This window comes from Pongo abelii, chromosome 5, assembly GCF_028885655.2.
Source record: "Pongo abelii isolate AG06213 chromosome 5, NHGRI_mPonAbe1-v2.0_pri, whole genome shotgun sequence".
NCBI lineage: Eukaryota > Metazoa > Chordata > Mammalia > Primates > Hominidae > Pongo > Pongo abelii.
In genome coordinates this window covers 49934416-49949255 of record NC_071990.2, presented here as the reverse complement: position 1 = coordinate 49949255, position 14840 = coordinate 49934416, and the positions used below count along the sequence as shown (strand labels likewise).

General features: G+C 39.5%; 1 protein-coding gene across 1 annotated transcript in view; it reads right to left on the bottom strand.

The window, feature by feature from the left end:
- Positions 1 to 1741: 1741 nt before the first annotated feature.
- Positions 1742 to 14840, bottom strand: part of GLYATL3 (glycine-N-acyltransferase like 3) — a 29741-nt gene continuing 16642 nt past the window's right edge. The window contains exons 4-6 of the mRNA XM_024248958.2: positions 13844 to 13970; positions 8053 to 8179; positions 1742 to 3335 (exon numbers count right to left, since the gene is read on the bottom strand). Of these exons, the coding sequence (XP_024104726.2) occupies positions 2909 to 3335; positions 8053 to 8179; positions 13844 to 13970 (681 nt within the window). The 3' untranslated portion in view covers positions 1742 to 2908. The remainder of the gene's footprint in view (positions 3336 to 8052; positions 8180 to 13843; positions 13971 to 14840) is intronic.

Sequence of the window (14840 nt, the reverse complement as noted above, 5' to 3'; positions counted from 1 at the left end):
ACAATTTTCCCTGCTACAAATTGCTCCAGATCTGGGATTGTTCCAGGGTTTCTGGTCTCAGTGAAAACTACCACCAGCTGTGGCTTTCACAATGTAGAAGCCCAGTAGTCATCCTTGACATTTCTCTCTAAGCATACCCTACAGCCACTAAATTATTAAGTTCTGACGACTCTTCCTTCTAGTTTAAGTAACTATTCACTTTTCACCATTATCATTGCTAGCATTCAGATCCAAGCTACCACCACCTTTTGCTTAGACTATAGCCTCCCAACTAATTTCCAAACAGATTAATGCGCTGCTTAAGGCTTTTTTTTTTGGTTTTTACATTACATTGAAGAATTTCCTTAAATCAACAAATAAAACCTATGTTAATCAAGCCTCTTCCTACTTCTTTTTGTTGAGACACAGTCTGGCTCTGTTGCCCAGGCTGGAGTGCAGTGGCGCTATCTTGGCTCACTGCAACCTCTGTTTCCTGGATTCAAGTGATTCTCATGCCTCAGCCACCCAAGCAGCTGGGCTTACAGGCATGTGCCACCATGCCCAGTTAATTTTTGTATTTTTAATAGAGATGGGTTTTTGCCATGTTGGCCAGGATGTTCTCTAACTCCTGGTCTCAAGTGATCCATCTGTCTTGGCCTTCCAAAGTGCTGGAATTACAGGTGTGAGCCCCCACGCCTGGCCCCGTTTCTACTTCTTGAGTTTTTCTCTTCTTGTCCTCTCCTTACTCCAGACATTTCTCTGCACATGCCTTAAAAGGGTCAGAAACAGTGTTAAAAGTTGAGCAATTATATCTAACATAGTTAGCTGGAAGACAAAAGTAAGAAAATAGTATAAGAGCAATTTGGTAGGAACAAAAATCTTTCAAATATGGGGTCTGTTTTGGAGGTGGAGGTGAAGGTAGAAAATTCAGAATGTAACAAGATAAGGGAATAATTATTTACAAAGTGTTCCAAGCTGCTTAAGAGGCCAATTAGCATAATGACTAGTAGTATAGGCTTTGCAATCCAACAAACCCATGTTCTGATCATGATTTGGCCACTTAGAGCCTGCATGACTTTGGTGACTCATAACACCTCTAAGCAAGAATTCCCACAACAAAGCAATACCTTATCCGTCACCAGGATTAAGTTATATACATCTCATATTTGGTACAATTATTAGCACACAGTTAAATGTTAAATGTTAGGCAAATTATCATTAGGAAGAAAATAAGGCTATAATAATATTGCCATCTATCAAGCAGGAGTAACTCACGCTTAAGCAATGCTAAAGATAATTAGCATCCTTAGGGCATATTCTCCTAAGAGGTTTATGGACTCTGGTTACTTGGTGCTTTCCTCTCTGGATCCAAGGCTAGATAAGTTTCCAGGTAACCGCGGGCTCAGGATGAACTAAACATATATTTGCTCTTACTGAGTCCTATTTTTTAAATTAAAATGTGCTTTACTTCAGCCAGTTTGTTTCCTTTTCTCAGAATAAATGCCTAAAAGTTGGATTTTCCCTTATCTTTGTAGTCAGAATTTTGTGACCTCCTTGGGGATAAGAAACCAATATTTTCTATATAGCTAAGTCAACATTATCAAGACAAGGCAAATCCAACTATTGTGTTAGTGCCTGCTTTTATTGTAAATGGAGAACACAGCTGGTGATGCTTATCTCTTTCTTTACTGCCCTTGAAAGGTATACATACACAAGGAATTGGAACCCAAATTAAGAGATAATGACAAGAATAAAAGAACAATAAAATTAATATTTTAATTATGTAAGCATTTTAATTTTCATTATAAAAAAGGATACATGATTTAGTGAAAATAACAGATTGGAATTAAAATGGCAGCATTCTGGCTTTGCCTCCAGTACTGATTATAAAGAATATAATCTTGCCAAAGTCATTTCTTTTCTCTGGTCCTCAAATTTTTCATATGTAATCAGAGGGTTAAAATTTATTATCTTATCAAAATTCTATGAGTATATATACCTATACATATAGAAGAAATGAATACAATGTATATATATGTGTATGCATATATGTTATATATTCATTTGCATACCCCCAAACACCCCTATATATGAATCTTAGTTTTATATGGGAAAGTAGACTATAAATAAGGGGGCTGAAACAGATTATAGGTAAAGTCTAGTCCTATGGTGACAGCATTTGTTTATAGCATCAAAATGCCCATATTGTCATTCATCCAAGGCAAATAAGCAGTGGGAAGCTGTTAGAAATGCAAATTTTTGGGCCCTACCTCGTAGAAGAAGAGGCCTAGTGATGTGTGTTGCAACCTGCCCTCTGGGTGATTCTGATAAACACCAAAATGTAAGAACCACTACATTTGAACATTCCCAGGGCAGTGAACTATAGGCTAGAGTCCTAGGCAGAAGTAAAGAGCAAGTAATTAAAGGGGAAAAAGGAGGTTACTCTACAGAGAACTTGGTGGCAGAGGTGTTAGGAACAGAGGTTGATGAGACATAGCAGTGGGGACAAGGGAATATGATGGCAGTAGGGAAGCGGTGTGGCTTTAAGAATACAGAGCAGAGGTCCAAGCAGCAATCAAAAAGCAGTAGCCACATGGTCCTCTGTTAAATCATTTGTTCTCATGCAGTAATTTCTCCTAGTACACTAAAACTGCTGGCTTTAGAACCTATTCTCCTACAGTGGATCCTAAAGGAGGACAATCATCCTCAGTCTTCAGCCACAGTTACTCTTCGCCCCCACAGCTATTTAATGGAGAAACCTGAGATACGAAAAATTAAGGCTTCTCAAGTGGATCCTGTATGTATTCTCCAGACCCTTTCCAACAACTCAAGAGTCTCCTGATTCCCATTTTAACTCCCCCCTCGTTGGCAGCCAAGAGTGTGTGTATGCTCATGGAAAGTAAGAAAACCACTGCAGTTTTTCACTGGGCTAGAGGTGAGGCAGGCCAGAGAAAGTCGCAGGGGTGAGAATAAGCCTGTGGAAGCGACAAGGCAAGAATTCAGCATGCAGACTCTTCAGGAGGGTTATAGACGCCGTGTTGTCATCCAGGACGTTCCCCTGAGAGGGGAATCCCCGGCTTTGCAACTTCCTGGCCAGCGTGAGGGCCACCAGCCGGCTGTAACCTTTCCTGCGATGTTCTGGCAGAGTGTAGCCATGGCACATGGTGGCAAACTGGTCTGTGATGGACCAGGAGACCGGGTTTCCCTTCTCATCCCGGACGCACACACTAGGGAAGCAGGCGATGAGGTTGGCGATGTACCGGAGACATTGTTCATTGCCTCCCCGCGACCAAGTCCGGTTGAGTAGATCCGCATCGGCAACACTCAGGTAGGTTAGTCGTGGGGAAGGCCCCTTGCTAGACCAGAATGACACAAGAACAAATAGGACCTCAGACTCATGTGGTTATACATAACTACACATTTTTTTTTTGAGACAGAGTCTTGCTCTGTCGCCCAGGCTAGAGTGCAGTGGCGTGATCTCGGCTCACTGCAACCTCTGCCTCCCGGGTTCAAGCAATTCTCCTGCCTCAGCCTCCCAAGTAGCTGGGATTACAGGTACCCGTCACCATCCCAGCTAATTTTCGTATTTTTAGTAGAGACGGGATTTCACAATGTTGGCCAGGCTGTTCTCGAACTCCTGACCTCGTGATTCACCCCTCTCGGCCTCCCAAAGAGCTGAGATTATAGGCGTGAGCCACCGTGCCCGACCTATAACTATTCTTTTCATATTGGTTCAAACTGAGAAACCATCCCTGAGAGGGCACCTAAGATTTTCAGTGAGTTAGAATCCACCATTCCCGATTTACAAGCACCTTTCCGGGTTTCATTTCTGAGAAGACAAAACACTTATTACACCAAATTTAAGTCGCTGCTTCTAATTTTATGTTCACTTGCTTTTGCCTTCAGCACAGGTTAAGGAAAGTGTTTCTGCTGTTAAATAAATTAAGTTTGGCCTGCAGCTCCCTCCATACCTTGAGTCCCCACGTGTTGAACTGCAACCTAACTTGACACAAAACCAACCCTAGGAGTATAATGAACAGCAGAGTTTGTTATACAAGCCAATCACAGGCAGGTAAGTGAGCAGACCATGCCCAAATATATAGATACCTAACTGTTGCCAATCAGAGGATTTACCTACTTTGTTTCTGTGTCTGGCGTATAAAATCTCCTACTGGTGGGTGTAACTCTGAACGTCTCATTCTGAGTGCTGCCAGATTCATGAACTGTTCTTTGCTCAAATAAATGTTGCTATTTTTTTTTTTTTTTTTTTTTTTTGAGAGCCTTGCTCTGTCTCTCAGGTTGGAGTGCAGTGGTGCAATCTCGGCTCACTGCAACCTCCACCCATCCGGTTCAAGCGATTCTCGTATCTCAGCCTCCCGTGTTTGTGGGATTACAGGTGTGCCGCCACGCCTGGCTAATTTTTGTATTTTTAGTAGAGACAAGGTTTCACCATTTTGGCCAGGCTGGTCTCCAACTCCTACATTCCAGTGATCCACCATCCTAGACCTCCCAAAGTGTTGGGATTATTACAGGTGTGAGCCACTGCACCCAGACCAACGTTGCTAAATTTAATCTGTCTAAAGTTTTTCTTTTAACACTTTCTGTAAACAACAACAAAAACCCTCAGAATTGCTTTTATTTAGTCGTGACTCTGCTGAAATCCTCTCTGAAGCCTTGGTAAGTCCCGATTCTTGAAGCCCTAATCTTTTGCTCAATAAAAAAAAAAAAAAAAAAAAAAAATGTTTTAGAATAGAACTTCTGTGGTTATGCATCCATGGTCAAAAAATAAATAAAATCTCTTAATATGCCAAGCTTATGTGCATGCTTTAGAAATGTTTGTTCTTTTTTTTGAGAAGGAGTCTCGCATTGTTGCCCAGGCTGGAGTGCAGTGGCCTACTGCAACCTCTGCCCCCTGAGTTCAAGCGATTCTCCTGCCTCAGCCTCCCAAGTAGCTGGAATGACAGGCACGTGCCAACATGCCCAGCTAATTCTTGTATTTTCAGTAGAGATGGGGTTTTGCCATGTTGGCCAGGCTGGTCTGGAATTCCTGACCTCAGGGTGATCCACCCGCCTCGGCAAGTGCTGGGATTACAGGTGTGAGCCACTGAGCCTGACCATATTTGTTCTTTAAAACTGTCTCCTAGGCCTGCTGTTTTCTAGGTTAAATAGTACCAACCTTCAACTTTTCCATTGGCAGTATTTGTATAGGCCACTAGCTTTCACTGTATTTATTCTAATGTTATGAAAGTTTTTATTAATTTACTATATAAAGCCCCTGATATTAAGATAAAGAAAGAGAATTGCTGCAATTTCTAAAAACTGAAATGGATTACTTAGTTGAAAGCCTATGAGGCTGACAATGCCTCAGAATTTGCTCTCAGTCTTAAAGCTATTAATATCATAAGACTATCCCCAGTGACTGGTAAGAGACTGATAATGTTCTTGTCATCATTTTTATAAAGTAAAAATTTGTGTTTTCTTTTAATTAGAGGTGTGTAGTGTTATTGCACATTTCAGGCATATTATCAGCTATGGAACTGGGCCAGTCATCTATCCACTAAGCAGAGGGAAAAAAATAGCTGGCTTAATGGAATTTTCAATTGAGTTTTTGAAAATGAACTTTAAAGCAAGGGCAAAGAAGCTTCAGGCAGAAATATCACTGCAAATAAAATCATTGCTAAAGCAAGTGTTTCAGGAGTAGTTGTGTTAGAGACTCTGACCTTGTTTCCAAAGGGCTGGGTGTTCAAAATAGAGTTCACACAGCTGGGTAATGACTTAGGTGTTAAAGGCAAATTGTTTGCATCAGTGTTGTGTGGGAAGTTAAGAAAAAAAAAAAAGACAAAATGTCTAACTGTATGCAAAAGAGATCAATTCAAGTTAAAACCCCATTTCAAAAGGCTTGACTGGACAGAGTAAATTTTTAAATAATACCTCAGGCATACAATAGTAAACAGATTATGGGATACTTCAAAGAACAAATAACCTGGTTTCTTCAACAGAAAAGTAATGCAAAAAATAAAGATGAAGGGGAACTTATAAGTCAAAGGAAACTTCAGATGTATTAAAGAGGTCTATGTATGAACCTTGTTTAGATGCTCATTCAAAACAAACTTAAAAGTATTATGACGATATTGGAAATATGAATACTGTTATTTTACTTTAAGGAAATATGTTAACAGTATTTTAAGGGAATGTGCAGAAAAGACTAATGTAGAAGGCTTGAGGCCATCGCCCTTAAAAAGTCCTAATTGCAAGGTTGACCCTTGGTTGGTGTCTGGGAATGTGGATCTGGAGGGGGGCTACCATTTCCAGGACTCACATAAATGGCTCACTGTGATTAAATTGTGCAAACAGTGTGGGTTTTGCTGAACACTGGTTTTCCTTCTGCGAGTCTAGGAAATCGGTCTATGGTAGGCAGAGGATGCTGCCAATAAAATCCTGGTCACTGAGTGTCTATTAATAAGTTTCCGTGGTAGATAACTTTTAGCAGAGCACGATGGCTCATGCCTGTAATCCCATCACTTGGGGAGACCCTGACAAGAGGATTGCTTGAGGCCAGGAGTTTGAAACGTTTTACACATATCATTACAGGTCATTGCTTAGGGACTGAGCACATTCTGTGTGACTCCACTAAGAGAGAACTCTTGGAAGCTTGTGCCTGGCTTCCTCTGGACTTTACCCAATGCTCCCTTTCCCTTTGTTGGTTTTGCATTTTATCTCTTCATTGTAATCAATCATAGCCATGAATACATTTGCTGAGTCCTGTATGTCAACATAGTGAACCGTAGAACCTGTGGGTGTTCTTGGGGACCTCGAACACAGGAGTAATATCCATATAGTGGGTGTTTTTTTTTTAAGACTCATTTTTTAGAGTTACATATTAAAATATTTAAGGATAATGTCTGGGACATTTTCTTCAAAATAATGCAGGAAGTGGAAAGAATATATAGTTGTATGAATTAAATAAGGTCAGCTACATATTGGTGGGAGGTTCTTTATACTATCCTTTAAACATTTATGTGTGTTTGAAATTTTCATAATTAAAAATACAATAAAAGAAAATCCAGTTGCTTTCCTATGACTTAAAATGTACATTCTTAAGGTTTAGTGCTGTTTTGCTCAACAATTTCTTCAATATTCACTGTAGGAGTAAAGAAAATTAACATTCATTTAGGTGGGTGATTTTTAATTATCTTGCTTCAGTCTCTTGCAAAACAATGTGGCAGGAAAATATTATAACAATTTTTTTAATATTAACTGACTTTGTTTAATCATTCTACAGTATATACATTTATCAAGACATCACATTGTACCCCATGAATGTGTACAATTATTATTTGTTGATTTAAAATGATATTAATTTAAAAAACACTTAAAGGAATGAATTCAGAAGAAATTGAGACTCAGAAAGGTAATTAGTAAATGACAGAGCAGGGACTCCAAAAGAAGAATAAATGCAGATACAAACTAATCAATGTTTTGAAAGATTGCATCTGGAGTTGGACTTGGGATTCCTTCTTGGCTCTATAATTTACCCTTGTGTGTTACTTCATCTCTGTTTAAAAAGATGTGTGGGGGTGGGAGGGGCAATAATAATAGTCCTACTTTACAGGGTTGTGGAAAGAACTAATGGGATAATATATTTAAGATATGTAGTCCCTGACACATAAGAGCTCAACATAAGTCAGCTATATACCCCCATCCCTGAAACAGCAAAATCAATAACAACCTTGGACTCAGACAGTATAAATTATTTAGAATTATTTCAGGGATAAGGACACCAAAGAATACTTTTTCCATGGATACTATGAAAACACAGGAATTCTGAGTTCATTTATAACTATGGACAAAGATACTGATTTGATTTTCAATGAAATTATGAGCAGTCAAGCACAGGAGAGAGGAGAAGAGTAAACACACACACACACTCACACACACACCGCTGTTTGTGCTCAATGGTTGAAATCCGAAGTGCCTAGATATTCCATAGTGATACTAAGTACTCCAGTTACTGCTACATGTACTTCTATAGCAGTAAGTCCTGCCCCAAATGCAAAAACTTGGTTTACATACAGGAAACTGGTATCTGGCAGAGTTGAAACAGGAGGAAAATGAACAGCCTTGAAGGAAGTTAGCTTTACATTCAACTGCTTTGAGTTGGCAACCGCTTTGGAAACATCATATAACTCACTCTGCAGCCCTGGGTATAGAAAGACATAATTTAGTATGTGGGCATTTTAGTAGAAAAAGCAAAAAGGTAATTTCTTGCAGTAATTTTATACTGAGAATCATCAATATTAGCAGTTTGCCACCTTGTATTATCCTAACCACTGTATATTTACATCTAAATTATTACAGCTGAGGGCTGTGTTCTGTTCCATTGATCTATATCTCTGTTTTGGTACCAGTACCATGCTGTTTTGGTTACTGTAGCTTTGTAGTATAGTTTGAAGTCAGGTGGCGTGATGCCTCCAGCTTTGTTCTTTTGGCTTAGGATTGATTTGGCGATATGGGCTTTTTGAAATAACGCCGCATATCTACAACTATCTGATCTTTGACAAACCTGAGAAAAACAAGCAATGGGGAAAGGATTCCCTATTTAATAAATGGTGCTGGGAAAACTGGCTAGCCATATGTAGAAAGCTGAAACTGGATCCATTCCTTATACCTTACACAAAAATTAATTCAAGATGGATTAAAGACTTAAACGTTAGATCTAAAACCATAATAACCCTAGAAGAAAACCTAGACATTACCATTCAGGACGTAGGCATGGGCAAGGACTTCATGTCTAAAACACCAAAAGCAATGGCAACAAAAGCCAGAATTGACAAATGGGATCTAATTAAACTAAAGAGCTTCTGCACAGCAAAAGAAACTACCATCAGAGTGAACAGGCAACCTACAAAATGGGAGAAAATTTTCGCAACCTACTCATCTGACAAAGGGCTAATATCCAGAATCTACAATGAACTCAAACAAATTTACAAGAAAAAAACATACAACTCCATCAAAAAGTGGGTGAAGGACATGAACAGACACTTCTCAGAAGAAGACATTTATGCAGCCAAAAAAACACATGAAAAAATGCTCACCATCACTGGCCATCAGAGAAATGCAAATCAAAACCACAATGAGATACCATCTCACACCAGTTAGAATGGCAATCATTAAAAAGTCAGGAAACAACAGGTGCTGGAGAGGATGTGGAGAAATAGGAACACTTTTACACTGTTGGTGGGACTGTAAACTAGTTCAACCCTTGTGGAAGTCAGTGTGGCGATTCCTCAGGGATCTAGAACTAGAAATTCCATTTGACCCAGCCATCCCATTACTGGGTATATACCCAAAGGACTATAAATCATGCTGCTATAAAGACACATGCACACGTATGTTTATTGCGGCACTATTCACAATAGCAAAGACTTGGAACCAACCCAAATGTCCAACAATGATAGACTGGATTAAGAAAATGTGGCACATATACACCATGGAATACTATGCAGCCATAAAAAATGATGAGTTCATGTCCTTTGTAAGGACATGGATGAAACTGGAAATCATCATTCTCAGTAAACTATCGCAAGAACAAAAAACCAAACACTGCATATTCTCACTCATAGGTGGGAATTGAACAATGAGAACACATGGACACAGGAAGGGGAACATCACACTCTGGGGACTGTTGTGGGGTGGGGGGAGGGGGGAGGGATAGCTTTAGGAGATATACGTAATGCTAAATGACGAGTTAATGGGTGCAGCACACCAGCATGGCACATGTATACGTATGTAACTAACCTGCACATTGTGCACATGCACCCTAAAACTTAAAGTATAATAATAATAAAATAAAAAAAATTTAAAAAAACCAAAAAAAACAAAGCAGAACAAAACAAAAAAATAAATTATTACAGCTATTGTCTAAGTTTCAAATTTTTGTAGGAGTTTCAAATTCCCATGATGTTGCCCATTGGGACCACTCATCAGGATCTTCATAGAAACTTATGATGGGAATATCTCATGGGACTTTAGAATTTCTTGGGAGAATATTGATACTTTGGACTCTCAGACTAACCTTAAGCTCTACGAAATAAAGGATGACATTTTAGAGCTCTAAAAGTCTATGAAGTATACAAGAGCTTAGATTTGTTTGGCATGGCAAACCAACTTCAAAGACTCTCTATTACACCTCGCCATTACAGAACGCCAGGTGTAACTCAGTGTTGGTGAGATTTACCCTGAACTTACCTCACCCAGATTCCACTTGTCATAGTTATTTGATAAATCTTGACTCAGTAGGTGTTGTATATATATAAAGTGCTGAGCTAGACAATGTTCATAGTGGTACACAAAAATGGTATGGTTTGTATTCTTTATTTTATTTAGAAACAGGGTCTTGCTCTCTTGCCCAGGTTAGAGTGCAGTGGAATGATCATAGCTTACTATAACCATGAACTCCTGGGCTCAAATGATCCCCCTTTTTCAGCCTCCTGAGTGCGTGCCACCACTTGGCTGATTTATTTTTTAAGTTTTTGTTTTGTTTTGTTTTGTTTTTGTAGAGATGGGGTTTCCCTATAAGTCCAGGTTGGTCTCAAACTCCTGGCCTCAAGTGATCCTCCTGCCTTGGTCTCCCAAAGTGCTTGGATTACAGGCATAATCCACCATGCCTGGCCCTTCCTGGTCTTTGTTCTTAGAGAGGTTATAGTATGATTCCTTTCTCCACCTTTCCAAATCACCATCTACTCTGTCCTTTCCAGTCTGTGTCCTGATGGATTGAATTCTCTGCAAGCTGACTTCCCCTCTTCCCATGACTAATGGCTTGTTTCTTCTCCTCTGGTAAGGCTCTTCAGTGTGGGCTTGGGACTTCTTGAAGAATGCATGAGTGGGAAGGTGTATTGAACACAGTGTGGTATCTGAGCCTTGGCTCCTCCCTCAGGGAGTTAAGCCTCAGAAAAGATAAGTAGGCTTTTGAGTTAATGTTACTAAAATTACAGATGCTGTGGCTAGCTAGTATCTCATATTGTAACACTGAATTCCATCTAAGTAATTCAAAAGACTATGAGAAAAAAGGAGGCAGTGCCTACTTTTCAAGTGTGTGTTCTTAAACACACTGTAGTTTAATTTTGGTCTCAAATTTTTAATCTACATGTTTTCCTTCAATCCCTATCCCCACTCTTTGATTCTTACAGTTTATTTGTTTAAAAAACCGACGTGTTTGCTGTGCAGTTTTCACAGTCTTGGATTTTGTTGATTTCCTCTTCATAGTGTTCTTGATCATGTCCTTTTGTCTTCTTTACAAGTTACGACTTTTAACAAATGATTTTCTCCTTTCCCACAAGTGAAAGGAACTACCCATCTTGCTCTGCCTCTTTCTACCTACCTTCTCCTGAGAAGAGTGGCTAACTGGATAAGCCAGAATTCAGGACATTTATTAGACTAGTTACCAATAAGCAGGCTTCTGAAACTCTCAGGTTAGTACACATGTAGATAATCTTTTTCACGTCGGTGCAACCAGTAGCGAGCAGAAGAGCCTGGCCTGTGTGGGTAGCTGTATACTTTTTCACTTCCTGCTTTCATATGGCAAACTAAAGGGGTTTAGCTACTCTGGGTAGCTTGTTGTGTTAAACATGATTTAATATTGTTCATTAATGGCTTTCAGATTAAAAATGACAAAGGCATTCCTATGCAGGATGTGTCATTCCTCTGGACATCAAGTCCTGAAGCAGCTCCACCACCTAATGCTTGATCTATCCAGTAGCCAAATTAGTATCTGTGACTGGAGCCTGCACTGTGGCAAATGTTGATCATGTATATGGCCAGTAGGTAGGCTTTTGGAATTGTGTTATGGAAACAGAGAGGATTTATGACCTTTTTGGATACTCCAATTAGGAACAGTAAACATACCAATGACTTCTTAGAAGGTATTCAGTATTCCAAGAACATTACAGCTATTACCACAGAAGTCTGTAGTCAAAAGACCACAGGAGAAGCCAACGGTAATGTCCAGGCTGACTTATGTGCTAAATGAGGGACCTTTACCACTCCAGCTATATTAGGTGATACTAATTCACATTTATCCCCACCAAACCTTCAGAAAGAATGATTGGGTCAATTTAGATGACTATAACTTACTCACAACTATCAGCTCAGCCTTCTGAAAAGGATATTGGAAATTATATAACTTTTTTCTATATAATGATGGATTGAGGTGATAATAGGCCTGTAGCCCCAAGATCCATCCAATTACTACCATGATTTTTCACACCAATGAGGAAATTTATTCATTTCCGTGTTAAAGTAATACTGGTCAGAACATTTTTTCCTAAATTGGCTGTGGAAGTGATAGAATCATGTCTCATTTCTAACCAGCATGACTGGGGCAAATCTGTAAAGGTGAGAGATAGTTTAGAGCTTCCTGCATAAGGTCTTTTTGCGCATTTACGAATAATTTTTTTTTTTTTTTTTTGAGATGGAGTCTTGCTCTGTCGCCCAGACTGGAGTGCAGTGGCGCGATCTCGGCTCACTGCAAGCTCAACCTCCTGGGTTCACGCCATTCTTCTGCCTCAGCCTCCTGAGTAGCTGGGACTACAGGCGCCCGCCACCATGTCCGGCTAATTTTTTTGTATTTTTAGTAGAGATAGGGTTTCACCATGTTAGCCAGAATGGTCTTAATCTGCTGACCTCGTGATCCGCCCGCCTCAGCCTCCCAAAGTGCTGGGATTACAGGTGTGAGCCACTGCACCTATGAATAAATTTTATATGACATCTGAAGTCTTTGGGTTATGACCATGTGTTAATCATTATTTGTAAATTTTCCAGGTGGATAGAAGCTTTTCCTTATTGGAGGTCCTCAGCTTTCTGTAGTTGAAAAAAAATACTAGACTTTATATTTCCAATATGAGGTTCCCTACTTTCCTGTTAAATGATCAAGGAACTCATTTCACTGGAACAATCATAAACAACAACATTATTGCCTGTGCCAACACCTAATCACTATGAAAAGTTGGAAGAGTAAGTGTACACTGATGCTGAAACTATTCATCTAAACTATCAGAAACCCTTAATCTTCTTCTCTCTTGGCATAAAGTTCTGCCCCAAGCCCTGATGGCCATGCCGTTATCTCCTCACAGCTCATATAAACTCTTTCTGTATAAAATCACTTTAGCAGCTTAGTCAATAGGGTGAGACCCTGTCTCAGCAACAACAACAACAACAACAACAACAACAACAACAAAGGGCCCTGTGTGGTGCCACCTGTAGTCCTAGCTACTCAGGAAGCTGAAGAGAGAGGATCCTTGAGCCCAGGAGTTCAAGGCTGCAGTGAGCTATGATCACACCATTGCATTCAGCGTAGGTTGCAGAGCAAGACCTTGACTCAGAAAAAAAAACAGACAGTCATTTGAGGATATTTTATGCAGATCAATCGATTATTTCTTTCCAGAATCATCTGCTTCAGAAAAAGTAAAAGGCCTACCTATTGGCTAAGACCTAAATGATAGTTATTTTAAAAATGTGATAGAAAAGGATTAAAACCAATAAGGAAAAATAGTCTGATTCTCACTGATATCCATCTATATTACAGTAATAGTAGAAGAAATATGTCACCTAAGAACAGCTCCATTTAAATGGTCTCTTTTTACCCTGAAGGCCATGCGTGCCTCATTAGAAGTGACAAATACGTGTTCTTACAACACTAGAATATAGAAATGGTAAATGCATAAAATGTATGTGTATGTATTTATACATATATGTGTGTATACATAATCTATATATTTTCATATATATAAAATATCCATATCTATCTGGATATATGCTAAGGAGGAAAAAAAAGACTGCATAATATAAGTCTTGCACTTGACCTCACCTTGTATTTGAAAAACTTGGTCCCAGTTAAAAACATCACATTCTTCCAACAGCTGTCGATAAGCCCTGACATCCTTGTAGAACACAGCATAGGCATTAGTATAATGATCAAGGTTATCTGTCTCAGCCTAGGACAGAAGACATAATCACAAAAACATAAATGTATTATCTGGATAATCCAAATCTTAGGTAGATTAGATACCATTAGCTGGACATGTCTAGCTAATTTTTATAGGTGGCTAACAAAATTAGCCCCCTATAAAACAATGGCTAAATGGGAATGGGGCTAATATGCTGTAGTGAGGGGAAAATGAAGTTTTGTAGCTTTTGCTTGAGTCTTTCTTCTGGGATTAGGAAAGACTTTTTCTTTTTGTTTCTTTCTTTTCTTCTTTTTTTTTTTTTTTTTTTTAGATGGAGTCTTGCTCTGTTGCAAGGCTGAAGTGCAGTGGCATGATCTTGGCTCACTGCAATCTCCGCCTCCCCAGTTCAAGCGATTCTCCTGCTTCAGCCTCCTAAGTAGCTGAGATTACAGGTGCACGCCACCACACCCAGCTATTTTTTGTATTTTTAGTAGAGATGGGGTTTCACCGTGTTGGCCAGGAGGATGGTCTTGATCTCCTGACCTCATGATCCGCCCGCCTAGGCCTCCCAAAGTGTTGGGATTACAGGCATGAGCCACCACGCCCAGCTGATTTTTTCTTGATTCTTTCTTCTGGGATTAGGAAAGGTTTTGTTTTGTTTAAAAATTTTAAAAATTATTTTTTATTTTTTAGCAACAGGATCTTGCTTTGTTGCCCAGGCTGGAGTGCAGTGGTGAAATCATAGCTGACTGTAGCCTCGGACTCCTGGGCTCAAGCAAACCCCCTGCCTCAGCCTCTCAAGTAGGTGGGACTACAGGCACGAGCCACCACATCTGGCTGGGAAGGTTTTAAGACATCTATTTCACATTTTTCTAGGATTTTGTTTATTTATAAAAATAAAGAGGGTATATAACTCAG